Source organism: Rhinichthys klamathensis, unplaced genomic scaffold, assembly GCF_029890125.1.
Source record: "Rhinichthys klamathensis goyatoka isolate OS25496 unplaced genomic scaffold, OSU_Roscu_1.1 h1tg000364l_1, whole genome shotgun sequence".
NCBI classification, from domain to species: Eukaryota; Metazoa; Chordata; class Actinopteri; order Cypriniformes; family Leuciscidae; genus Rhinichthys; species Rhinichthys klamathensis.
Window position 1 is genome coordinate 1 of NW_026606873.1, and position 23850 is coordinate 23850.

Here is a 23850-nt window from a genome sequence, read left to right on the forward strand (position 1 = left end):
CACGGGGCCGTCGGAGAGGATACTAAAGCGCCTGGTTGTCGCGGTTACCGTCACCACGGCAACGGCGTAGTCTCGAGCCATCCTTGTTGTCGGAGCGAAAGATAGGGCGCGCCGGCAGCGCTCAGTGGCTGGACGGCCCCGTTGCACTGGGGGGCTTGGCTGGAAATCTCCAGGAAGGCCGAATGCATGACGCCGAATGATTGGTCGGAGAGAGCCGTGACATCATCTGCCGTCAGTCCCTTTGTCTCGATCTTTGGAAGGATTTTCAGAGTGATGGTTCCTGTTAGAAACAATGTGGAAATGTTCATTAGTCATTAATTGCCAAAATGTTTTAATATGTAGAAATGGCGGTGAATATGGCTGTAATGAACATTTAGAAATGGCTTAATTTGGAGTTTCAGCTAAATATTTGTAAAATATTTAATGTGAAATATATGCAAAATATTTACACTTTTATTGATTATTTAATTTATATATATATATATATATATATTATATATATATATATATATATACATACACACACACACACATATATATTTCTTTTATCTTTTTATATATATATATATATATATATATATATATATATACAGTATATATATATATATATAAAAAATAATAATAATAATAATATGAAATAATCAACTACTATTTATTTTAAAATTTCAAATAAACCAATACATATATAAAATGGTTTAATTCATGTTTTAGAAATATAGTTAAATAAATACATGAATGATTTAACGCCATATCAGCAATGGCTAAAAAATGCATTTTGAAAGGTTACAAATATTTGGCATATATTTCTATATTTCACATATTAAATAAATATTTTAGAAATAATTTGCTGAAACCCTAAATTAAGTCATTCTAAATGTCAGCCATAAATCGCCATCATTATCATCACTCATAAACACGTCCCACAACGCATTTCAAGGACTAGCTCTTAAAAGAATAATTCACTAAATAATAACAACAACAATTGATATTTTACCTTTCAGAGGACGTGGAATAAAGTGCACCAGTCATATGACTACTATTTTTATGCTTTTTCATGAGCATACGGGTTTAGAACGACAGGAAGATGAGTAAATTATTTTTTAGTGAACTATTTCTTTAATTTAAAAAAAAAAAAAAGGCTTACTGTTTCCCAGGGTTTTTTCATTTCAAAATCCATACTTTTTCGACTCAATTTTTTCACTATATTTAACATCTGATAAATGGTTTTAAAATCCAACTGTTAACATGTATGTTACATTCGGAATATGTATTCGATTACGTTGCCAAATAATTGGTGGAATATTGTTCCAGATAACTGTCAGAATATCACACTAAACCAATGCGCAGCCTTTATTAAAACTGCAATGCTAAAATACAGGATTCGCTTAATTTATTTCAAATTTAATATTGTAAATTCATATAAGTTATAAAATAATATTGTCAAAATAATAACAATATAATATTGATAATATTCACATATTCATAATATTCATTATTTTCAATGACTGCATACATTATAAAAACATTTAATAACACGTTAAATTTAATCATTAGTTTTAAAATAATATTATTCATTCTAAATACATTAATTCAGAAAATATTATATTCAAAATAATTGCAGGATATGCCAGAGTAATCATGTTTAATGAAGATATAGCATCTTGAATTCATTCAGTCGTGTTAAACGACCACTAAACTGCCACGAAAAACACTCTGCTTGTACAATACATTTGTTTTTAGAATTCGCATTTTTTGAGTTTATAAATCAGAATAGGGGCAATAGTCTGGAAACACAAATCATTTCAAATACTTATCCAGAACTGGAAATGACATATCACATTACATACTTTTCCATATTGCGCAGGAACACTCTTTCTCTGTAACATACATTACCTGATTTGAACTCTTCTGTTTTCGTAGGTAGAAGTTACTGTAGGACGAGAACACGATGGTATGATGGGAGCCTGAGAGAGAGAGAGAGAGAGAGAGAGAGGAGAGAGAGAGAGAGAGAGAGAGAGAGAGAGAGAGAGAGAGAGAGAGAGAGAGAGGAGAGAGAGAGAGAGAGAGAGAGAGAGAGAGAGAGAGAGAGAGAGAGAGAGAGAGAGAGAGAGAGAGAGAGAGAGAGAGAGAGAGAGAGAGAGAGAGAGAGAGAGAGAGGGGTTGGTCGATGTGCAGTAGGCAGTAAATCAGCAGGGATTAGAAACGCTCTCACAACACAAAAACATGATCAGACACAGACTCAACTATCCTCCTAGACTGATAATAGACGCAGAGAAGGACTACAGCTGGACAGTGTGTGTAAACGGGTGTCTGATAGTAAAATAATGAACTACTAATTTATATTTAAAAAATATAAATAAATATAAAATGACAAATACATATTAAAATGTTCATGTGTTACTTAAATATTTGTTATATTAAAGTTTTATATATATATAAAAGAATATGTATAATATGAAAGAAAAATACATATAAATTTTAAAATACATGTTTAAAATGTAGCTAAATGTAACAAAATTATAATAATTTTTTTGAGAGGTTAAAAATATTTTACAAATATACACATAAACTAAATAAATAAAATAATATGAATCAACTAATTGATAAAACAAAATTCTAAATAAATATAAAAGAAACACATTGGCAAATAAATATTTAAAATGTTTTACTCCATGTATAAACATTTTGTCAAATAACAATAAAATTATAAATGAAACATTTAATAGCATTTTTAAAAGGTATGTATTTCACATATTTATGTCAATATTTTGCTGAAACCCCAAATTAAACCATGTCTACTAAACATCTCAAAGTCTTAGTCTAGACCAGGTATACAACTCCGTCAGGTCACACGTGGTGTCGCTGCATAACGCCAAGATGTTAAACACAGATAAAGAGAAGAAAAGCATAGACTGTTCACATATTTTGCCTCAACTAATGAGAACCATCAGGGCTCCATTACTCTGGTCTAGATTAAGTGATGTCTGTCTGCCTTGACTCACACACTCATCTGGTTTTGATTATGTCAGCCTGCCATTTTGATATCAGTATGCATCATCACACAAATGTACACACACATGTAGTGACTAAGTTCAGAATAAAGTAAAATGACTATTAATTACAACTACAGACTCACAGCCACATATACATACACACTTTCTTAAATATTATTTTACTTGCACAATTAATGTTACCTCACATGAACTTGTTGCGTTTAAAATAATTTCACGTTTCTAATTCATTCCACCTGCTCATTCCAAAACCTCTTTACACCAACAACAACTCTGAGGGGAAAGTGCGGACATAAACCCTTTCCAGCCCAAAGTCAGTCTCAAATATTCCGCTATTGATAGGTTTGTCTCAACATAATATTTTATTGTGACCATACAAATGTAGTTTTATTATTAGCCTTAAGGCTTTGTTAGCATTGAGCCTAATATGCTAGGTCACTCCTACAAATGGACAAAATAGCATGTTAGCAGATATCCAGTATGAATTTAAAATGTACAGTCTTCCACTTCTGAGAAAATAACCAAAAATATTGATTATATCTTGTGTTTAGAGGCATGTAAAAAATGTGGTTCAATCAAATGCTCTCTAGATTGTAGTTTAGCCATTACAAACAAAAAAAGTCAAAAGTTTTGTTAACATGACTAGCCTAACTTCTTCCGGTTTCGAAAGAAAAAAATAGGAAGAAAACTTGCTTTAAAACCTTTTTAATGGGGTCTATAAAGTAGTAACTCAAATAAAAAACTTTGTACAAATAACAGATTCATTGTTAACAAATAAGATAACTGGCAATTGCCTCTGTTTAGCACTGCATAGCTAACTAGCAAGTTAAGAGACATTTTCCAAAAACATAAAAAATCTTAATTATTAATTAATATACAGAACACACACACACACACACACACTTTCCCCATACAAAATAAAGCCTATTAAGTGAAACAGGAAGTAGTTTAAGTGACCAAACCGCCATGCGTTTCATTAGTCCAATACAAATATAATCCAATAGGCTTCAACTTTTTTCACAAGCCTCAACAAAGGAAGAAATGCTGAAGGAATGTTTCATGTGGCTTTGGAAATGAGTTTGTGCAGATGAATTGCATAAGAGTTACAGTTTCCATGTGGCTGCACTAGAACAGGAGCGGATATAAGAAACAACGGCTCCCTCTGTTGGTGAAGATAACACACAACACTACAAGGGTAAAGCCAGTCTCCTGTACGACCTCTAACCCGTGCCGTGACACAGGTGTCATGTGTTGATGAGGGACCTTTGAGCTCAAGCTGGTTCAGGTTGTGCCGGGTAAATTACTTAAGCTTTGTACTTTGCACCTACACGTCAGGTTAGATCAAGTCAAGTTGTATTCCTTAAAACTTATCTTTGATAATCAAAGTTACATATTTAAAAGTATTTTCCTGTGAAAACAACTACTCTACACCCTTGCCTCATTTAGTATAAGCGGAAAAAGTAATATGCAAATTAGCCCCGCCTCCACACACTCACACCAGCTCAGAATACCAGATCCACTGTGATAAACGTTAAACAATGGCAAGTGGAAATACTGGTTTAATTCAGCCATATATGTTTGAACCAGAAACTGATTCAGAAGAAGAGGAAGAGTGAATTATACAGGCTCGTCTACAAGTCCATGTATTAGAATGGGAATGCGCTTTACTTACAACGTCAGACACATAACGCTAATTCATATGATTAGCCTTTGCCTTGTCTATGTTATCAAACGTCTAATAGTGTGTTGCACAAAGCATGTTGCTGTTCACCATCTCAGAGTCAGATCGCTGCCTTCTAAAAATCAGCATCCTTAGAAACACTTTGAACATCATCGAATGTCCGTGGAGAAAAGCCCCGCCCCTCACGTTGACGGGATCGGTTACATGTTTGTAACTGCAGGAAACGGGGACGTTTCAAACCGTGTTTTTGAGACTGTCTTTTGGTTCTAGGGCTGGTCCGAATACCATTTTTTGAGCTTCGAAGCCTCGGTAGTAATGAACATCGAATATTCGAAGCTTCGGAATCTCTATATGTCTGTCTGTCCTTTTGCATTTTGATTATTTCGAGAACCGTTCATCCAAACGACTTCACAAGGAGTGCAGTGCCGTATTTGGTGCAATATAGATAGACAGGCGAGACGCGACACGTTCAGAATTAATGAACTTTTATTAAACTACAGAACAGCGCAAGCGGGAAGCGCGCGCGCCTCACGCGAGCAGAGCTTATATGCCAAGAACGGACACTGCATTAGTGATATAAAACACACACACACACACACACACACACACACACACACACACACACACACACACACACACACACACACAGGTCTGTTAACTTAAATATTAGACTACCTTATTAAAAATATTGCTTAAGTTAACAGCCCTGTGTGTTTTATATCACTAGTGCGTGCAGTGTCCGTTCTCGGAGCATATAAGCCCTGCTCGCGTGAGGCGCGCCGCTTCTTTATTTAAATCTACCCTACCGCTTATTTATTTAAATCTAACCAACTTTGTCAGTAATTTGTTAGTGAGAAAAATATTAGACTACCTTATTAAAAATATTGCTTTTCTCACTAACAAATTACTGACAAAGTAGGGTAGATTTAAATAAAGAAGCGGCGCGCCTCACGCGAGCAGGGCTTATATGCTCCGAGAACGGACACTGCACGCACTAGTGATATAAAACACACAAGCAATATTTTTTAAAGGTAGTCTAATATTTTTCTCAATAACAAATAACTGACAAAGTAGGGTAGATTTAAATAGCCTAAAGAAGCGGCGCGCCTCACCGAGCAGGCTCCGAGAACGGACACTGCACGCTGCACAAAGTAGGGTAGATTTAAATAAATAAAAACGAAATTTAAATAAATAAAAACGAAATTTAAATATAGAAAAACGAAATTTAAATAAACGAACTGTAATAGCCTATAAAGAACACGGTAGCAATAACAATAACAATTTCAATAACAACATCACAAATTTCAATTTATATTTCGCAGTAGATTAATTTAGATTGATAATAACGGGTAAAAAGGATAATACATTTTGTTTCTATTATTCTATTTTCCACAATATCAAAGCAACGCAGCTTAACCCAAAACACAAGCTCAGGCATGCACTTCTGTCCATGATACAAACTCCGCTGTTCTGCGCTCTAGCCAGAGAATACTCCCGTGGCAGGAACACTTTTAGTAGTCCAAGAAGAAGCAAATATATTTATTAAGTAGCTATAACGAAGTTATATGTTAAGTATTATATTTCACCAGATTTTATAGTGTAAAAGATATTCAAGCGTGAATGAGAACCGTTTCGAGGGGGATGCCAGGTGTGCAAAAAAAAAAAAAAAAACGAATATTCGAATGTTACATTTTCAAATCGAATACCAACCCACCGAACGAATATTCGAATTTTCGAATATTCGGGTCCAGCCCTATTTGGTTCACTGCAGTTTTAAGGAGAAAATACTTGCAATGGTGTTGACTGGTGAAATTGCACATGGTTTGTCTTAAAGTATATTTTAAAACACCAAACAGACATATAAACAACATTAAAGGATAATTCCGGTATTTAACACTTTGAGTCTATTTTCTAGTTTGTTTTGGATGAACTAGAGTGGTGGACTTAGAAATGTTGACGATGGGTCCTGTCTCGACTTTTTGACTCTTTTAGAATCGCCTCTGAGCGCTTCAGAGTGGCTGTCTATGGGCATGCTCAAACATGTCCTTAAAACAACCCTTAACGTTCGTTTTCAAAGCTGTGCAACTCACCGAGTGGTTAGTGGTGTTTGTTGATGATTAAAAACAAATATATCGGCGCAATGTATGCTTTCAATCCGTGTTATTTGCTATAGTGGAACTATTTTTTCAGATACCTCACAACCGCGTATAAACTTCCGCTCGATATTTGAGTCTGAAGCGTTAGCACACTACTTGATGGCGACAACCACTTTGCCGCAGTTGCTCAGCTCACGCTAGCCTTCTGAGTGACGGAGAACCGAGCGAAAAGACTACAACCAAATGTAAATAGACCCCTTTCCGTTTCCGGTAGCGCAGTATCAACGAGCACTGAGCCCTCCAGCAGGAGCAGTGGCAAATAAAACACGACAGAAACTGTATTTCGCTACGCTACTTGTTTTGGATCATCAACGAACACCACTAACTAGTGTTGTCACGATACTAGAATTTCTAACTTCGATACGATACCTTGAAAAATATTGATATTCGATACCATTTTCGATACCACGGAGAAAAAGCTGCCACAATATTAAGGGGTATTTTTTTAATTTAAAGCTAAATATAACAAGTCTAGAACATGACAATGAGGTATATTTTACACGAACAAAAATGTCCTGAGTTCTATTTGTTTATATTTTTTAATTGGACCAGAGCTAACATGATGTATTTTTATTACCTACTGTTATCAAAGATTAAAATATACTGTAACAAAAAAGCACTTAACAGTATCAAATTGGAGGATAGAGAGTCAGTAATGTATAATAATAAGATTAAACATTCAATTTTCAGTTAAAGGCATGTCATTATTGAATTCAGAGATGCCATTGTCTAGCTGTTTAGTTTAATTAATATCTGTGTAATCAAATTGATGATAATCGCTAATGAAGGAAAATTGCAGAATTAAATAATAATTTTTGAATAAAGTTAAATAGGCACCAGTTAATTTAAATTTGACCACAGTTACAATATTTTCTTGTCTAAGATTCCTCAGTCAGATTATGTTAACTTTAAGAATTAAAACGAGACAATACAGACTCTAATCAACAACAATACTAGGCCATCTTGGTTAATGTTTCAGAAAAGTTCAAATGAGAAGAGTTACAGTGTTTCCTTGAGGACTTTTTTTAGCAGTGGGGGCAGGCCTGTCCAAACAACAAACACCCCTGATGCTGAGCAAATGCTGCTAAATAGTAGCCTACCCCTGGAGCCTGTTCCTTAAGTCTGTTTTCACCTATACAATAATTAAAAAAAATGAGTGATGTGAGGGATTATTGATAGTCAAACAATCTGTTGGGTGCCCGCAGCCCGCTCGCGTGTCCGAACTATTCTCCGGACATGCCCGCTCGCGGTGTGTAGCTCGTGTCCGCGCTATTCTCCGACATGCCCGTTCGCGGTGTGTAGCTCGTGTCCGAACTATTCTCCGACATGCCCGTTCGCGGTGTGTAGCGCGTGTCCGCGCTATTCTCCGACATGCCCGCTCGCGGTGTGTAGCTCGTGTCCGAACTATTCTCCGACATGCCCGTTCGCGGTGTGTAGCGCGTGTCCGCGCTATTCTCCGACATGCCCGCTCGCGTCCGCACTATTCTCCGACATGCCCGCTCGCGGTGTGTAGCGCGTGTCCGCGCTATTCTCCGACTCCGACATGCTCGCTCGCGGTGTGTTTTTTACGCGTGTCCGCGCTATTCTCCGACATGCCCGCTCGCGGTGTGTTTTTTACGCGTGTCCGCGCTATTCTCCGACATGCCCGCTCGCGGTGTTCTTTATCAATCAACCAAAGCCGGTCGCGGGGGCGCGGCCCTCGCCATCTTTCCATTCACTTCACTTTTGCTATTTAACCAGAGCGAATGAGACGAGTGCGTCACGTGTGGTGTTTGTCAACGCGCCTGAGTATCGATACTTCGGGAAATTAGTATTGGTACCGTTCAGATATTTCAGTATCGATATTTATCGAAATATCGATATTTTTGACAACACTACCACTAACCACTCGGTGAGTTGCACAGTTTTGAAAACGAACGTTAAGGGTTGTTTTAAGGACATGTTTGAGCATGCCCATAGACAGCCACTCTGAAGTAGGCTTGGGCGGTATCCAAATTTTGATACCGTCAAACCTCCTCCCTATTTTACCGCGGTATACGGTATTACCGCGTGATAATTCAAAATTATGACATAAGGCTCAGAAGGCATCACCAAACTGTTGGTTTGAGCAGGGATGAGTCACAATTTTCGAATATTTGATTTTATTATAGAATATGGAATAGGTTGTGGGATTATTGTCTAAAAAAAATCCCCATGTTTTCCGTTCTGATGCGGTGGTGACACGTTCAACCAGAGGGTGGCGATGCCAATAATGCATCTAAAAGCTGTCAATCAACTCTCAGACAACAGGAGAAGATGCACATTGTCTCACACCAGAGCATGCGAGCGGAGTGGTAATATTTCCTCCAGAGCAGAGAGCGCATTTCTGAAGATCCCGCGCCGCGTGCTCAGTCCACTCAGCGTTGCGCGCTCAGAACGCCCGCAGTGACATGCTGGTTAGAAAACATGTGAAGTAGGGCTGCCCGTGCACGACTAAAGGTTTTTTTTCTAGTTGACTAGTAGTAGTTGATTTAAGCCATTAGTCTAATCACATATTTATATTGATTAAATTACTTAAATATATATAGGAGAGAATGCTAAACCATAATGAGCGTTTTCGTAATATATTGCCTATTCTGCATCTCAAAGCACGCATAAAGCTTGCCACAAAGAACCGGCAAAAGTAATTATAATGCATGAAACATTTGAATTGTTTATTAATGAAAAACTTTCTATGTCAGTGGCTGCACAGATAAAGTTTACGATGAAGACTCGCATCTTCGCAGTAGTGAACACGCATAGAGAGAAATGCACACTTCATATGAATTAGCCTACACAGAGAGCAGCCCATTTATTTTAGTTTTTAATTGTTTTGTTTAAAAGTAGACATTTCAAGCTTACTATATATATACACTTCTCAGATATTTAAGGCATCTATCTTATAGCCTACGCTGAGTTTCGTTTTTTTAGGAGACGCGCTCCAGTTCACGCGCCGGTGCCTCCGTGTCCGGCTTATATTGTCTAATATATATGCTTTTATTTATTACTCCAGGCAATTCGTTGATGAAACATTGATTAAAATTAAGATACAATTTATACAAAACGAAATTCACTTTAAAGAAAGGCTTTCTACAAAACGAAAGCCTCTCACGGAGACTTCAGATGCCCCAACACCTGCGATGAGACGACTCGACGCCGGCGAAATGTTATGCCCTAAATTAATACATGATGATTAACTAACTATATTCTTCTATGTACATTTCTGAAATGCACTTTCTGTAAAGCTGCTTTGAAACAATATGTATTGTGAAAAGCGCTATACAAATAAATTTGAATTGAATTGAATTGAAAACAAAATGTAATAAGTGGTCAAAAATCATGTCTGACCCATTCCAAATGTTTTCCGATATTGGGCATCTTATCATCCTATCTTATTCATCTCATGCAGTTTCCTTTTCATATAATCAACATAGATGAAATAAAAAAATAACAACATTATATTATTAAACATAAATATGAAAAGAAATACGTTTTTTTTTTTACTTATAGCCTATTTAAGTGTCACACCGCTCCGCTGTATAGCTGTGTAGCCTACATGCATGTGTGTGTGCATATGGTGGAGGGGTGCGATTTTCGAATAATAATCAAATAATACCAGGCGATCTTCAAATATTATTTTTGCTTGAAATGCCCATCCCTGCCAAACTGCAGAAGTCGTGTTCTTCTTCGAGACCAGGTCACTCGGTGCGCAACTTGCCATCTTTCCCCCTCTCTCCCCCACTCTTTCTCCTCCACACTGTCACGTGATGACAACCACACATAAGCATTTTTAGCCATTAAATAAATTATATTTAATATTTAATCCTTGTCTTCTATATAAGTGCATTGGATTTTTTTTATGACGGTATGACGATATTGAAACTGATACCGTTGCTATTTTTAGATCCCGCGGTATACGATATTACCGTATTACCGCCCAAGCCTACTCTGAAGCGCTCAGAGGCGATTCTAAAAGAGTCAAAAAGAAAACCTTTAAAAACTTGATTTTCACCTCAGGGGTCTTTAAGCACAGGTGTTCTGGAGTAACTCTCACCTGTGCTTGAACGGCCAGATGAAACGCTCCCTTTTTAAACGGAAGAAGCCCGCCGTTCTGATTCCGTGTGCCTTCTGGAAACACCCACAATCGGATCTACAGAAAGTTTAAAACACAAAATGAGATTCTTTGCAGCACCCACTGAAAATGACTAGCAATATATAGATGGATAAATAGATGTACCAAACCACAATTTAGTATGCAAAATATTACAATGACATCATTGCTGTTGTTAGAATGTTTGGCATTCAGAAATCAACAAAAGTATTTTTCCTATTCATTTTCTCAATATGGATTTAAAAAAAAAACAGGATTTGTGGATGGCAGTGAAGCGACGCAACTGATGCCGGTAGGTCACATGATAATGACAACATGTAAATGTGATGTTTTTTTTTTTATCAAAAAGAAAACTTCACTTCAATAGGAGCATATACCATCAATAAACATGCTTTGAGCTGAATGAATTGTCAGGGAGACTTAGTAAAGACAGACCTGGTCGGCTATCATGGTTTTAGCAGCTTCACTCATGACATTCTTGGCGTCTCTGGTCTTTTGGCGGTTGATGAAGACGATTCCTCCCAGCCAGCAAATCATGCCCACCGTCCCGGCCCACACCAGCTCCTTCTTGGCTACCATCGTGCAGCGGTCCGGCAGTATCTCCATCATGCCTGCAGAGATGAGGAGAGAATCAGTACAGAAAGACTGGTTGCACAAGCACGATCATGTGACCTCTGGGTGTGCATGTAGAAAGAAGCTAATTCACCCAGCACGTCGAGTGATGATTGGTGGTTGGAGATGATGACGTAGGGTCCTTCTGTCTGTAGATGCTCCCAACCGCTGACCTGATAGCGCAGACCCAGGAAATACTTCACATGACGAACCATGAACCGGATTACCCTGCAGGAAGTAAACAGACATTACAATCCAGAGCACGACTGATAGCGGTCACTCAATCCATTTTCACAAATGGCTTCTATATCTCTTTCAATGCAAGGAATTTCCCCACCATTTTATTATTCACCAGGCAGAAATCAAACGTTTTAGTAGCGCTGTGTAAAAAAATATTGCTTTCCCGATTTGAATCGTAACAGCCCATCAAAAATGCACATTTTGACATATTGATCATGTCCGTAACTTGTTTTTTCGAATCACTAGCTTCAAGTACAAGCATAAAGAAGACTGCAACACTAATAATATGTCAAGCACCATGTAATTATACACATTTTCTGCATTCCAAAATGGTTTGGTCAAAAAGTTTGTTTTAATCTCTAAAAAAAAATCTAGTCTACTAACAAAAGTGACCAAGATTTTGTTTATTAGTGCAATAATTATCCAAGCTAACATGTATGAATGCACTTGTATGTGTGTAAAAGACAAGGTTCTTATAGTTAACAAACTAAAACTGTTTTGTTAATTTAAAGGAGTAGTTCACTTTTAAAAAAACTTTTGCTGATAATTTACTCACCCCCATGTCATCCAAGATGTCCATGTCTTTCTTTCTTCAGTCGAAAAGAAATCAAGGTTTTTGATGAAAACATTCCAGGATTTTTCTCCATATAATGCACTTTACTGGGCACCAAACTGTCCAAGGTCCAAAAGACAGTTTCAGTGCAAACTGTTCAAATGGTTTTAAACGATTCCAGACGATGAATAAGGGTCTTATCAAGCAAAACGATCGCTCATTTAAAAAATAAATAACAGAGTTTAAGTTTTATAAGCTCAAATGCCCGCCTTGCTCTGTTCTGTGTGACTCTCCTGTTCAAACTCGTTCATCAAAATGAACGAATCTTTTTTCGAGTAATTTGATTCATTTAACGAACGAAATGAACGAATTGACTCGGAAAAAGATTCGTTCATTTTGATGAACGAGTTCGAACAGGAGAGTCACACAGAACAGAGCAAGGCGGGCATTTGAGCTTATAAAACTTAAACTTTGTTATTTATTTTTTAAATGAGCGATCGTTTTGCTTGATAAGACCCTTATTCATCGTCTGGAATCGTTTAAAACCATTTGAACAGTTTGCACTGAAACTGTCTTTTGGACCTTGAACCGTTTGGTGCCCAGTAAAGTGCATTATATGGAGAAAAATCCTGGAATGTTTTCATCAAAAACCTTAATTTCTTTTCGACTGAAGAAAGAAAGACATGGACATCTTGGATGACATGGGGGTGAGTAAATTATCAGCAAAAGTTTTTTTAAAAATGAACTACTCCTTTAAATAAAATATAAGATGAAAAACTTTAAATGAAAATTAAGCGTCGCCTTGGCAACTAACTGATATTATGTTGTTGAGTTGACATTGAAGAACTAAAATGACTAATTGCACATAAATACAAATTAAAAGTAAAACTGAGTAAATTAAACCTAAATAGTAATATTTAAAAAATAAAAGTGACAAAAGCACATCAAAAATGTAAGAAATCAAGAAAATAAAAAAATCGATGTAATTTCTAAATTCTAAATAATACTAGGTAGGTACTAGTATTATTTACTAGGTAGTTATTAGACGTTTACTGTGATGTGGAGTGATAGAACAGAGAGATTACAGATGCCGTATCTGCGAGACCTTTGAACACATAAGAGCTTCATATCAGTAATGTGAATGTAAGTGGAGCAAATGTGGGCTAAAGACATCTGTGGTTATGCAACACCGCAGCTGAAGAGAGTCAACAAAAATTCATTCATTCAAACATTTCAGGATCCTGAAAGAAGATACAATGAATCGTGTTCAAACTTTTAAGCACAACACTCCACCAAGTAATAAGTACCAAGTATGAGCAATAGTAAAGCGATGCTTGATTTAACAAACAGACACTAAACATAAACGTTTACTGTTCATTTGATATTTTTTTTAGCTCTGGTTCAATAATGCATGTCTGTTTCCTGAGTTTACACAGGCATTAGTTTCAGCAATGCTTTGACTGTGACATGAATCTTTGTGCCCATTACACGTTTCCTCAACAGTGATGTTGTGAATTACCCCGAGGGTTTGAGTTTTGACATGTTGTGAATGGTAAACAACAGCTCCCTGCACACTGATCTTGCTCTTAGCAGTCACTGCATGTGCGTTTGTAGCATCTGAGCCCGTTCTGCAATAAATCTGGACTGCTATTTTTACTGGAAGTTTATTTGAATTGTTTGAATTCGTTTAGCTTAACAATCTACCTCATCATACACAGAATTAAAAAAAAAAATCTCAGTCATAGGAACTGTATAAATGTGACTGTATAAAAAACAAGAAGAAAAATAAATGTATAAATAAATGGAAAAATAAATTCTTCCATTCAAACACGTTTTTTTTTTAAAATGTTTTTGAGTCTCTTCTGCTCACTCAGGCTGCATTTATTTGATAAAAAAAACAGGATAATTGTGAAATATTACTACAATTTAAAATAACAGTTTTTTATTTTAATATACATGTTAAAACGTTATTTATTCATATGAAGACAAAGCTGAATTTTCACCCTAACAGTATTAACTTGAAATAGATTTTTTGCCGCACTATAAACATTCACTTTTGATCAATTTAATGCATTCTTGCTGAATAAAAGTATTAATTTCTTAAAAGAAAATAACTTACTGACGCCAATCTTTTGAACTGTAGTGTACCATGTAAATAGAAAAATGATAATTAATCATCAGTACAATGATTTTTTTATCAAAATGCATTTGCATCTAATACTTTCACTGTACCACCACTGTGCATTACGCATTCTTACTCAAACAACAAGAATGTACTCTAACAAAAAGAAAAGTACCATGGTACTACCATAGTAACATCATGCCACATAGATTTGGTCATCACACATTGGCACATATTTACATATTCATCTAAACTTCGCTCTCAGCAGTGTGGTCGGTGTCGGATGTTCGGTAACAGTGTATCCCTGGTCACGCATTTCGGATTTCGTTTTACCCCTAAACGAAGAACGAAAAAACTAACGCGAGTATATCGGGCCCTTAAAGGAAATCCCGGGTATTAATACTCATATGGCTTAATATAATGTAAATGATGTCTCTTAGTGAAATATGTAGTAGAAAACCCATGAAAGATTAACGTTATTTTAACATTCGTTTTATACATATTTTGGACAATGGGGGGCGCCATTTTAGGTGCGCAGTGCATTCTGCGTCTATGATGTCAAATGGTTGCACTTGGTGAACTACTTACTGCACTATTTTTGCCGCAACACAACTCAGAAAAAAAAAATACTGATATATTTTGGTTGTAATTTTCAATCGAAGGGCAACCAAGTGATGTAAGTCTTCGCTGCTTTCCTAGAGATAAGAAGAGGAGAAAACACGCAAGTGTATGGAAACTTAAATCCACCCTAAAGTGTGTTTTGGTCTAATAAGAAAAGCTCAAACTAAATGATCCATTGTGTCACAGTGGGATATTTACTTAACTGTGACCATCGTAAAGAAAGACGAAAATAGATATACAAGCGAAGGTGTGTTTTTTTTTTAACACCTTTAAAACAAAGACAGCGAAGCTAGCACTTTTCAAATCGAAAAGTGCTGAAACTGTTTTCACACCACAATATATATCACAGAAAAACTAAATATCGCAATGTTATTTTTTCCTAATAGCGTTCAGCCTTACACCACAGACTTTATTTCAAGCATTTAACCAAAAACCCATTCCAAAAACACACTGACTTCAAGACGATGGAACAGGAAGTGCTAAAATGCTTACTTGTTTCTAGGTTTTGGTCTACAAAAATACATGATCCCTGCACTCTCATGATCAACCCCACACTCTATTATGGCACACATATTTTATTTGTTACTACACACATCTTAAATAAACTCTGTTATCATAAATGTCAACCTGTGCTCTGACACGTTACCCTAGTACACAAGCACAAAGGAACATTAGTTTAAACCCTGCCAAGCTTGGCAGTTATCATAGATGAGTAGCTTATCAAGAACACACAACAACTCCGATTGAAGGTTACTACAGTAATTTTGAGAGGTTTATTTTGTCTTCATTTACCCTCATGTTATTTCAAACCTGTATTACTTAATTTCTATAGTGAAACATTAAAGGAGATATTCTGAATAACGCACCGGCCAGGGTTATTACAGTTAACTAAAACCATAAAAATCATCTTCTTGTTTGAAATAAAATAAATGTTAGCTAAAATATAAAGAAAAACCTGTTAAACTTATTTTATATCAAATAGCTGCAACATTTATCATTTTCATTTAGTTTAACTACTCTACTAAAATTACTAAAACTAATTAAAATTACAAAAACACGACAAAATTACTAAAATTTAAATTTAAAAAAATATCTAAAAAAAAAAAAAAAAAAAAAAAACTGTAATAGTATCTTAATGATACTAAGGTAAAACTGGTACAGGCCAGTTTTCAAAACAATACATTACGATGAATGGGGACTGGAGCTTAAAATCACTGAAGTATTATAATACAACAACATGTACAACATATTCCAAGTCTTCCGAAACTATAAAATGACTCCTCGTGTAATAGTCAGATCTTTCCAATTATTCTATTAGTCATAAATCAAACTCATTTGGTTCTCAAACTCACTGACTCGACGAACAACTTGCAAAACTATTCAATAAAAAGAAATAAAATGATACGGTCGCAGTGTTTAACCACTCACTAGAGGGGAAAATAATCAGTGAATAACAAATAAAAATTTTTCCTAATCGCATGACTTCATAAAACTTGGAACATCATTTTTTTGTGTCCATTTTGAAGTTTTAAATCTCCAATCCTCATTTACTGTAAGCACATGTAAAAGAATAAACTGATTGTCTCTAGGTGGTGTTGTTGGTGATGATAAAACAACACATTTTCGTATTGTCGCTGAAGGGGGCGGAAACCACGTATTGTTTAAATATTTAAACACTGTGTCGTCAAAGTTGGTTTTGTGGCTTTCCAGACACTTGCACTTGTTGTTATAATATTAAGATTTTATGAAAATCAAGATCAAATAGAGTTATGACGTTTTTGACCAGCGAATGACAGAGATATGCGTTTCGTCCATCATTATCTGAGGCAGTAAATGCATCACATTAGGTTTTCATCAACTTACAGGTTATAAAGTTTATAGTTGATATGTGGGCGCTCAGTTTTTCTTGTTGAATACTTTGGACAAAATATCATGATATAAAAGTTGAAGCGCTATGTAGAGGATATTTAACACAGTATATTGGCTACGCCAGCAAATACCAGACTAAGACTTCTCCATTCTTAAAAAAAAAAAAAAAAAAACATTAGCCTTTATAGTAGGGGTGGGGGGAAAATCGATTCTTAGATGCATCGCGATGCGGACGTGGACGATTCTGAATCGATTCACAAATGTCAAAAATCGATTTAAAATATATATATATATATTTAAATATATATAGGCTATTTATAATAACGTAATACTGAAGGAACGCAAAAGACGGAACTCTGAAGCGCAGTGGCCGGACCGTCTGTGGCGTGCACATAACGATGCTGAGCATAGACAGTAAAAGAAATGGACAGAGCGACCCCATTGATTTCAACGGAGAAGACTTGAAGCCCGATTATTGCACTTCCTGTCTGATGTCTGAGCGACTGCGCAGGCTCAAACTGAGCGTGACGACAGTCTGGCAGTTGAAAGTCTTCTAGTAGCTGTGCCAAGGATAAATCTGAATCACCTAATTCCTCAAAAACATTGATGAAATATTTCGTCCCACTGCTTTTATAGACTCTCTATTTATGGGCTTCTACCTTGACTTTGTGCCTCCATGTCCTCCTGATTGCCTCATAGACAGTTAAAGATTGCCAGCGAGCTTCTCCTCCTGTCTATACGGTAATGTCTCTATTGTGCCACAGAAAGTCGCGTGGTTATGACGCAATCTTTAGCCTATTTTTTTTTTAAACTGCTTCTACGGGGCCATAACGTAAGATACAAGGTAATGGAGCCTTTTATAAATTGTCGTGTTTTTCTAGAAATAAATCATGGACAAATGGAGTCTTTAAACACCTCAGATGTAAAGTTATTCGCTGTCAAAGTGACGCCAAAATGAATGGGAGTCAATGGGATGCTAACAGCAGGTGATGGTCTGCTACAATGGCGGCTCCCGCGAGGCTTCAACTTCCGGCTGATGGATTACCCCCTTGACGCTGAGCGATGGCTGCGCGCGAAATCCAAACACCCTCCTCGTTAATAGCTGATGTGTGGGAATATTTTGGCTTCTATGAAGTTGAAGGGGGAAAGGATTTTCCTAAAATATTTCGGAAACATGATGAAGCCATATGACACGTTTCCACTCAGGAGGAAAAACCCTCGGCTGTAGGCTAGCTACCGGTCGTTGTTATATTATTAATATACTACAAGTATGCTGCTAGTTCAGGCACACATTTATTTTCCTGTTGGTTCTTTGCAATGTTAATAAAATATATTGAACGTTAATTCTTTATGGGTCATTACTTTGTACTTTTAAAGCAAAATATTTATAGACACACACACACAAAGATTCAGATAATCGATAATCGCTTTAGCATCGACTCGGAGCCCTCTGAATCGAATCGTGAGGTGCCTAGAGATTCCCACCGTTTCTTGAGTAAAAACACTGTTCTTTTTCAAACATAAGTTCGGTTTACCTGAGCATTGCAAACAAGAAGCGTTCCATCTCCAACCTGCGTGCAGCACTTCATTCATGATAGATGTAGGTGGAGTTATGAGGTTTGACTGACAGTTTGAGGATCCAATGGAGTCACAAGCTCATTTTAATACTTTTCATTGGTTGTAAAACCCACATACAGAGGTAAAGGATGACCAGTAGCATTGATTCTTAAAATAAAATAAAAACGACGGAATATAGAGATACAAAGTTTCCACCCGACAGCGACAATATATTCTTATTTGTGGCATTTATTTTCATTTATATTTTTCTGGAATTTGATCATTCTCCACGGCACACCTGACAACCTGTCACAGTGGTTGGGAAACTGCTCTACTGACTCTCTCTCTATTAGCCTCGTCAGCTCTCCCCTTTCACCCAATAAGTTCAGAATCCTTGCATCATCTCCCCATGTGGCTCAATCACTCTTTCCTATCACACTGATAAAGAAAGAGAGAGAGAAAGGGTGTTAGGTCATCCAGTTAAACCCGTAATTGCCATGACCAAAACACTTAAGCTTGCATAAGTTAGTTTCCACATATCAGATTCTAGTATGTACAGTGTTTTGCACGCATGACAACACGTCAACACTCGATAGTTGAGGTACGGTAAGTCAACACTAGCCTTGACACATGAGCTCACCCTCTCCTGGCGTAATTACCGGGTAACGTCACACCCCCACATTCAAACACGGTCCAGAACAGACCTGCTCATCTGAACCGGTTCACCTGGGAACTACAAACCCTACACATGGCACTGATAGCTTGAATCACTAAACAAGCAGTATAAAATATCAGTGAACTTCCACTTGGGAAAGATGATTGCATTAATGACCGCAATAAACGGATGTCTGTTTTTCTATGGCGCCCAGCGTGGTCATTGTACCCTGTGTGTGAATGAACCGACTGTTATGAAGAGCAGAAATAGTTTAGTAAACATGGGAAATAGTCTCTTTCAAACATATTTAAAATCTGCAGAACATCGGGAGAGGCGCTGACGGGAACTTTTGTGCATATGCAGTCGGACCTCAGGTCTCTGATTTTCATATCCCATGCACACTATTAGTGAAGGCCACAAACACAAGGCTGCTTTTCATATCACACAAGAGATCCTGTCTGTGCCAGTCAAGGCTTGCTTAGTTGGGGACACTTAATATTCAGCGATTTGACAGATTTGACTGCACTGACACTATTGGATGAGAACTGAACTGAGCAGGATGATGACATCACTGTTTTCTACAGAGCTGCTTTATAGCTGAATTTAAATAATTTGTCTTTTTTATGATGCTCTTTAGTCTTTACAGTTATTGAACAGAATTAACAATGACTGAATTGACCTCAACTGAACAATGACACTCTTGTCTTTTTAGAGCTGCTTTACAGCAGAGTTGAATTCTGTTTGCATATTGATTTTCCTGTTTATCACTGTAAAACTGCTTTGGAACAATCTGCTATTGTATAAATACAATACATGTATTTATATTCACTGAATACTGTATTTCAGTATTTCCTGAAAGTATATTACTATATAAATAAAGGTGACTTGCCTATGTGTGCAGTTGACATAAACTTGACATGGCATATGGTGTGTGACAAGGCAGGCATACTCCATTAAAAACAGCTTTTTGCTATTATTTTTAATCATTAGCATGCAGATTTTATGGCCTCCTAATAGAGACATGGAATATTTGTACTTTTAAAAAGGTCACACTCATGCAGGTTTATATACAATTTCCTGAAAACATTCATATCAATTGTAATTTAGCATCTTGATATTTATTATACACAATCATTTTGCTATATTTGTAATAAAAAAAAATAAAAAAAAGTCTACCAACTTACTTCTGTCAAGGACCCCAACTTGTAAAAATGCTTCAATAAAGGACTAAATGTCCTATTTAAATGAACGTTCCAGTTTCAGTTCTAGATTTAGAAATCATTTTGACTCACACCTCAGTTTTTTAACTTACAATGGAAGTCTACAGGACAGGACAAGGCATTCTGGAAAGTTAAAAAGCAGTATAAAGCTCCCAGATCACTTATAATTTTCCACAGCTCATGTTGTATGAAGTTTTTTTGTCTACTGAAATCTCTTGGAAATATATTTTTGCAGTGTTTCGTCAGCAGAACAATCCAAAAACACATTAAATAATAATAGTACAACCCACTGAAGAGATGTATGTCTATCCCTGACAGCCTCCCTTTTATACCCGTTAAAAAACCAAAGATGGCGCAGCAGTGAATAATGTCTATGGGAGGCCAAAAATAACTATAATAAAAATATTCAATGAGATGTAAATGAGAGTTACTACTACATTCATATTTACATGCCACGGTTGCATTCTAGAACAGTGGCTCCCAAATAGGGTGGACATGCTTGAGTAAAATAATTATCAATACAATTAAATCAAGTAAAATAGCTAAAAAATTACTTCTGCGGTCACTTAATCATCAAGAAAACCACTAAACTAAAAAATCTTTTAGGTATTTGCTTTATTCTATTTCATTGAATAAAACTACACACACACACACATTCACAATTAATTTACAAGGGTTAGTTCACCTAAAAATTAAACTGATCCTTTATTTACTCACCCTCAAGCCATCCTAGGTGAATCTGTATATGACTTTTCTTTCAGCCAAACACAATCAGTTACATTAAATATATATACTAGCTCTTCCAAGCTTTATAATGGGAGCGAATGGTACCTTGTTTTTTGAAGCCCAAAAAAAGTGCATCCATCCATCATAAAAGTAATACATACGGCTCCAGGGGGTTAATAAAGGCCTTCTGAAGCGAAACGATGCGTTTTTGTAAGACAATTTCCATATTTATAAGTTTGTAAACCATAATGAGTATGACTGGCGTCCGGTACGGCCGTACAGGAGTCTATTTCCAGCCGAAGAGTGACCTCTGAACCGACGCATTGACAAACGCAGAAACGCAGAGGATAGAGCAAAACACCGGTCACAAAGAAGGAATTTTTAAAGAGAAATGTCAGAAGAGATTTCGTTTCTTGCCCAGGCCTACTTGTTTGAACCATGAGAGTTTACGCTAAGCCTCATACGCCGGAACTCGACTCTCTCGTGAACGTGCGGACGGGCATTACCGAAAGCCAGTGATTACAGTTTATAAAGTTATAATTATGGATATTTCTCTTCAAAATCTCAGGTACCAATCACTCCAATTATAAAGCTTGAAAGAGCCAAGATATTTTTTAATATAACTCCGATAGTGTTTGTCTGAAAGAAGAAAGTCATATACAGGATGACTTTAGGGGTTGAGTAAATGATGGGATAATTTTCATTTTGGGGTGAACTAATAACCCTGTAAGTTTAATGTATTGACAGTCCTAGTTTCTGCTAATCAGTTTAAATCTTGACTTTGACTGACAGGATGACCTAGGTAACGTCCGTTACCATGGCAGCGACATTCTAGACCGTTACGGAAATCATTCAAAATTATTTTCGGCGCGAACATTGATTCTAAACTGATGGCATGGAATCCGCAATTTCATCGATCAACTGTCCACTGTGTGAAACGTGTGACTGTTGGTTTAATCTAGCACCATCGACCAGGATGAACTCTGCACCAGCTGAGCCATGAAACCAATCCATCATGGCCTCATTAATACAACTAGGAAGTCTTGTATCTGACGAACTAGAGCATGTAACGTTAACTAGTAAAGCAACCCACAACCGTTTCACACCTTTCCACTTCATCATCAGAAAATAAACACACGCTTAGGTCGCCATCTCTGGCTTGCACGAGACGCTAAACCAGATAGCGTTAAACACACACAAGTGGAATATGCACGCTCTCTAACCGCATATTTACATTATCTTGTGTAGATAAAACATACCGAGCTTAAATAATTCTCATTTCGAGTTAAATATACGATACATTGGCCTGTTCTCTGCTACATATGTGTTCTCGCGTACACTGTTCTTAGCGAGCTGGCTAAAGATTCACTACCGTGATCCGAACATCTGTCCGGGGTAAACGGATGCAATGCATTCCTTTACAAATGCATTCACATGGCATTTCAGTCATAAAAAAACATATGTGGGTACATAAACAAGCAATTTGACCGATTAAAAAAAAGGTGATTGCATGTGTACAGTACAGCAATATGTTCCAGTCTTAAAATACAATTTAATCTATATTATGATAGCCAGATTTTCGGTGTAACATCCAATAACCACATATAATGGCTGCCCAGTGTCCTGAATCAATGCACGAGAGTAGAAAGGAAACATTGTGTGACTTGCGTTGTTGACAACTAACCTCATATTCTCAATGTCTCTGCCGCCGCTTTTCAGAATGCACAACGGTATGGTGGCAACGGCCAGCAGCATCATGTACGCCACATAAAAGCACTTCTTGAAATAGTAAACGAACGTGCTGCTGGTCCATAACAGAAGCGGGAGCACCAGCAGCACAGGCAGCATCCACACGGCATCCATACCCGCGACCAGCGCCTCTTTCCCGGCTGTCGAGAAATGATACAAGGCCAGCGGTGTGGAGCGGAGGGAAGACCGTACGAGACCAACTCAGAACCGAGTCTACATCAGACACCACGTCCAGGTCGCACACTTGAGCAACTTTACCGATCCTCCTGCTAGTCGTTTACGTAATATCACGCGCACGAGGGGGATGTCAACCAGAACCGGAGGTTTATGGAGAGAGCCAGGCGTGGGTTATCCACTGAGAGCGCCTCTGAGTGTAACCTTTGGCCGTATGGAGTGTCACTAGCTGTGTTCGATTCGCGAATTGTTCTTTTGAACCGACTCTTTGAAATTATTCTGTCTAGAGTTAACATAAACTTTCCAACAGTATTTTAATTACTGTAATTTAATTACTCTGCCTTGAAAAGATAAAGTAAGGGATTACTCTTAATTTTTCTGTAACTGAATTAGTTACTTCTCATGTAATTGCATTAAATACTGTATAGACTACAACAATTCTACATAAAACAATAGTGGATTTAACATAAAAACCTAATGTTAAAATTTATGTTGTTAATGTAACCTCCCTTTACACACTTTGGTCAGTTCAAGAATAATTTATGCAATGGTAGGCCTGTTGTTTATTTGAAAGAATTAATAGGGCAGTTTCGTGTCTATCCTTGTATTGTTCAATTGGTTGAGGTTGATGGGATTTATAATAAGTAATGCAATACCCTTTAGAGAGAATTAGATTACAGTAATCCAATTACACTGTTGAAGATGTAAATGGTAGTAATTAATTACCAAACACAGCAAACTACCATAATAGTAGTTAGCTTGATACAACTGTTAA

At 36.9% G+C, this 23850-nt stretch overlaps 1 protein-coding gene across 2 annotated transcripts; it reads right to left on the reverse strand.

Moving 5' to 3' along the window:
• Nucleotides 1-6: 6 nt before the first annotated feature.
• Nucleotides 7-23302, reverse strand: agpat2 (1-acylglycerol-3-phosphate O-acyltransferase 2 (lysophosphatidic acid acyltransferase, beta)). Of its 2 annotated transcripts, none has more exons than XM_056233251.1 (6): nt 22837-23302; nt 11684-11817; nt 11413-11588; nt 10908-11016; nt 1904-1952; nt 7-291 (listed from the first exon to the last, which is right to left on the reverse strand). In XM_056233251.1, exons 1-6 carry the CDS (start codon nt 23013-23015, stop codon nt 51-53), a joined length of 888 nt encoding a protein of 295 aa, XP_056089226.1. In that variant the 5' UTR covers nt 23016-23302; the 3' UTR covers nt 7-50. The 2 variants fall into 2 exon arrangements, with proteins under 2 accessions (XP_056089226.1, XP_056089225.1); XM_056233250.1 differs by having other exon boundaries at nt 7-280; nt 1894-1964; nt 10921-11016; nt 22837-23299.
• Nucleotides 23303-23850: the final 548 nt, after the last annotated feature.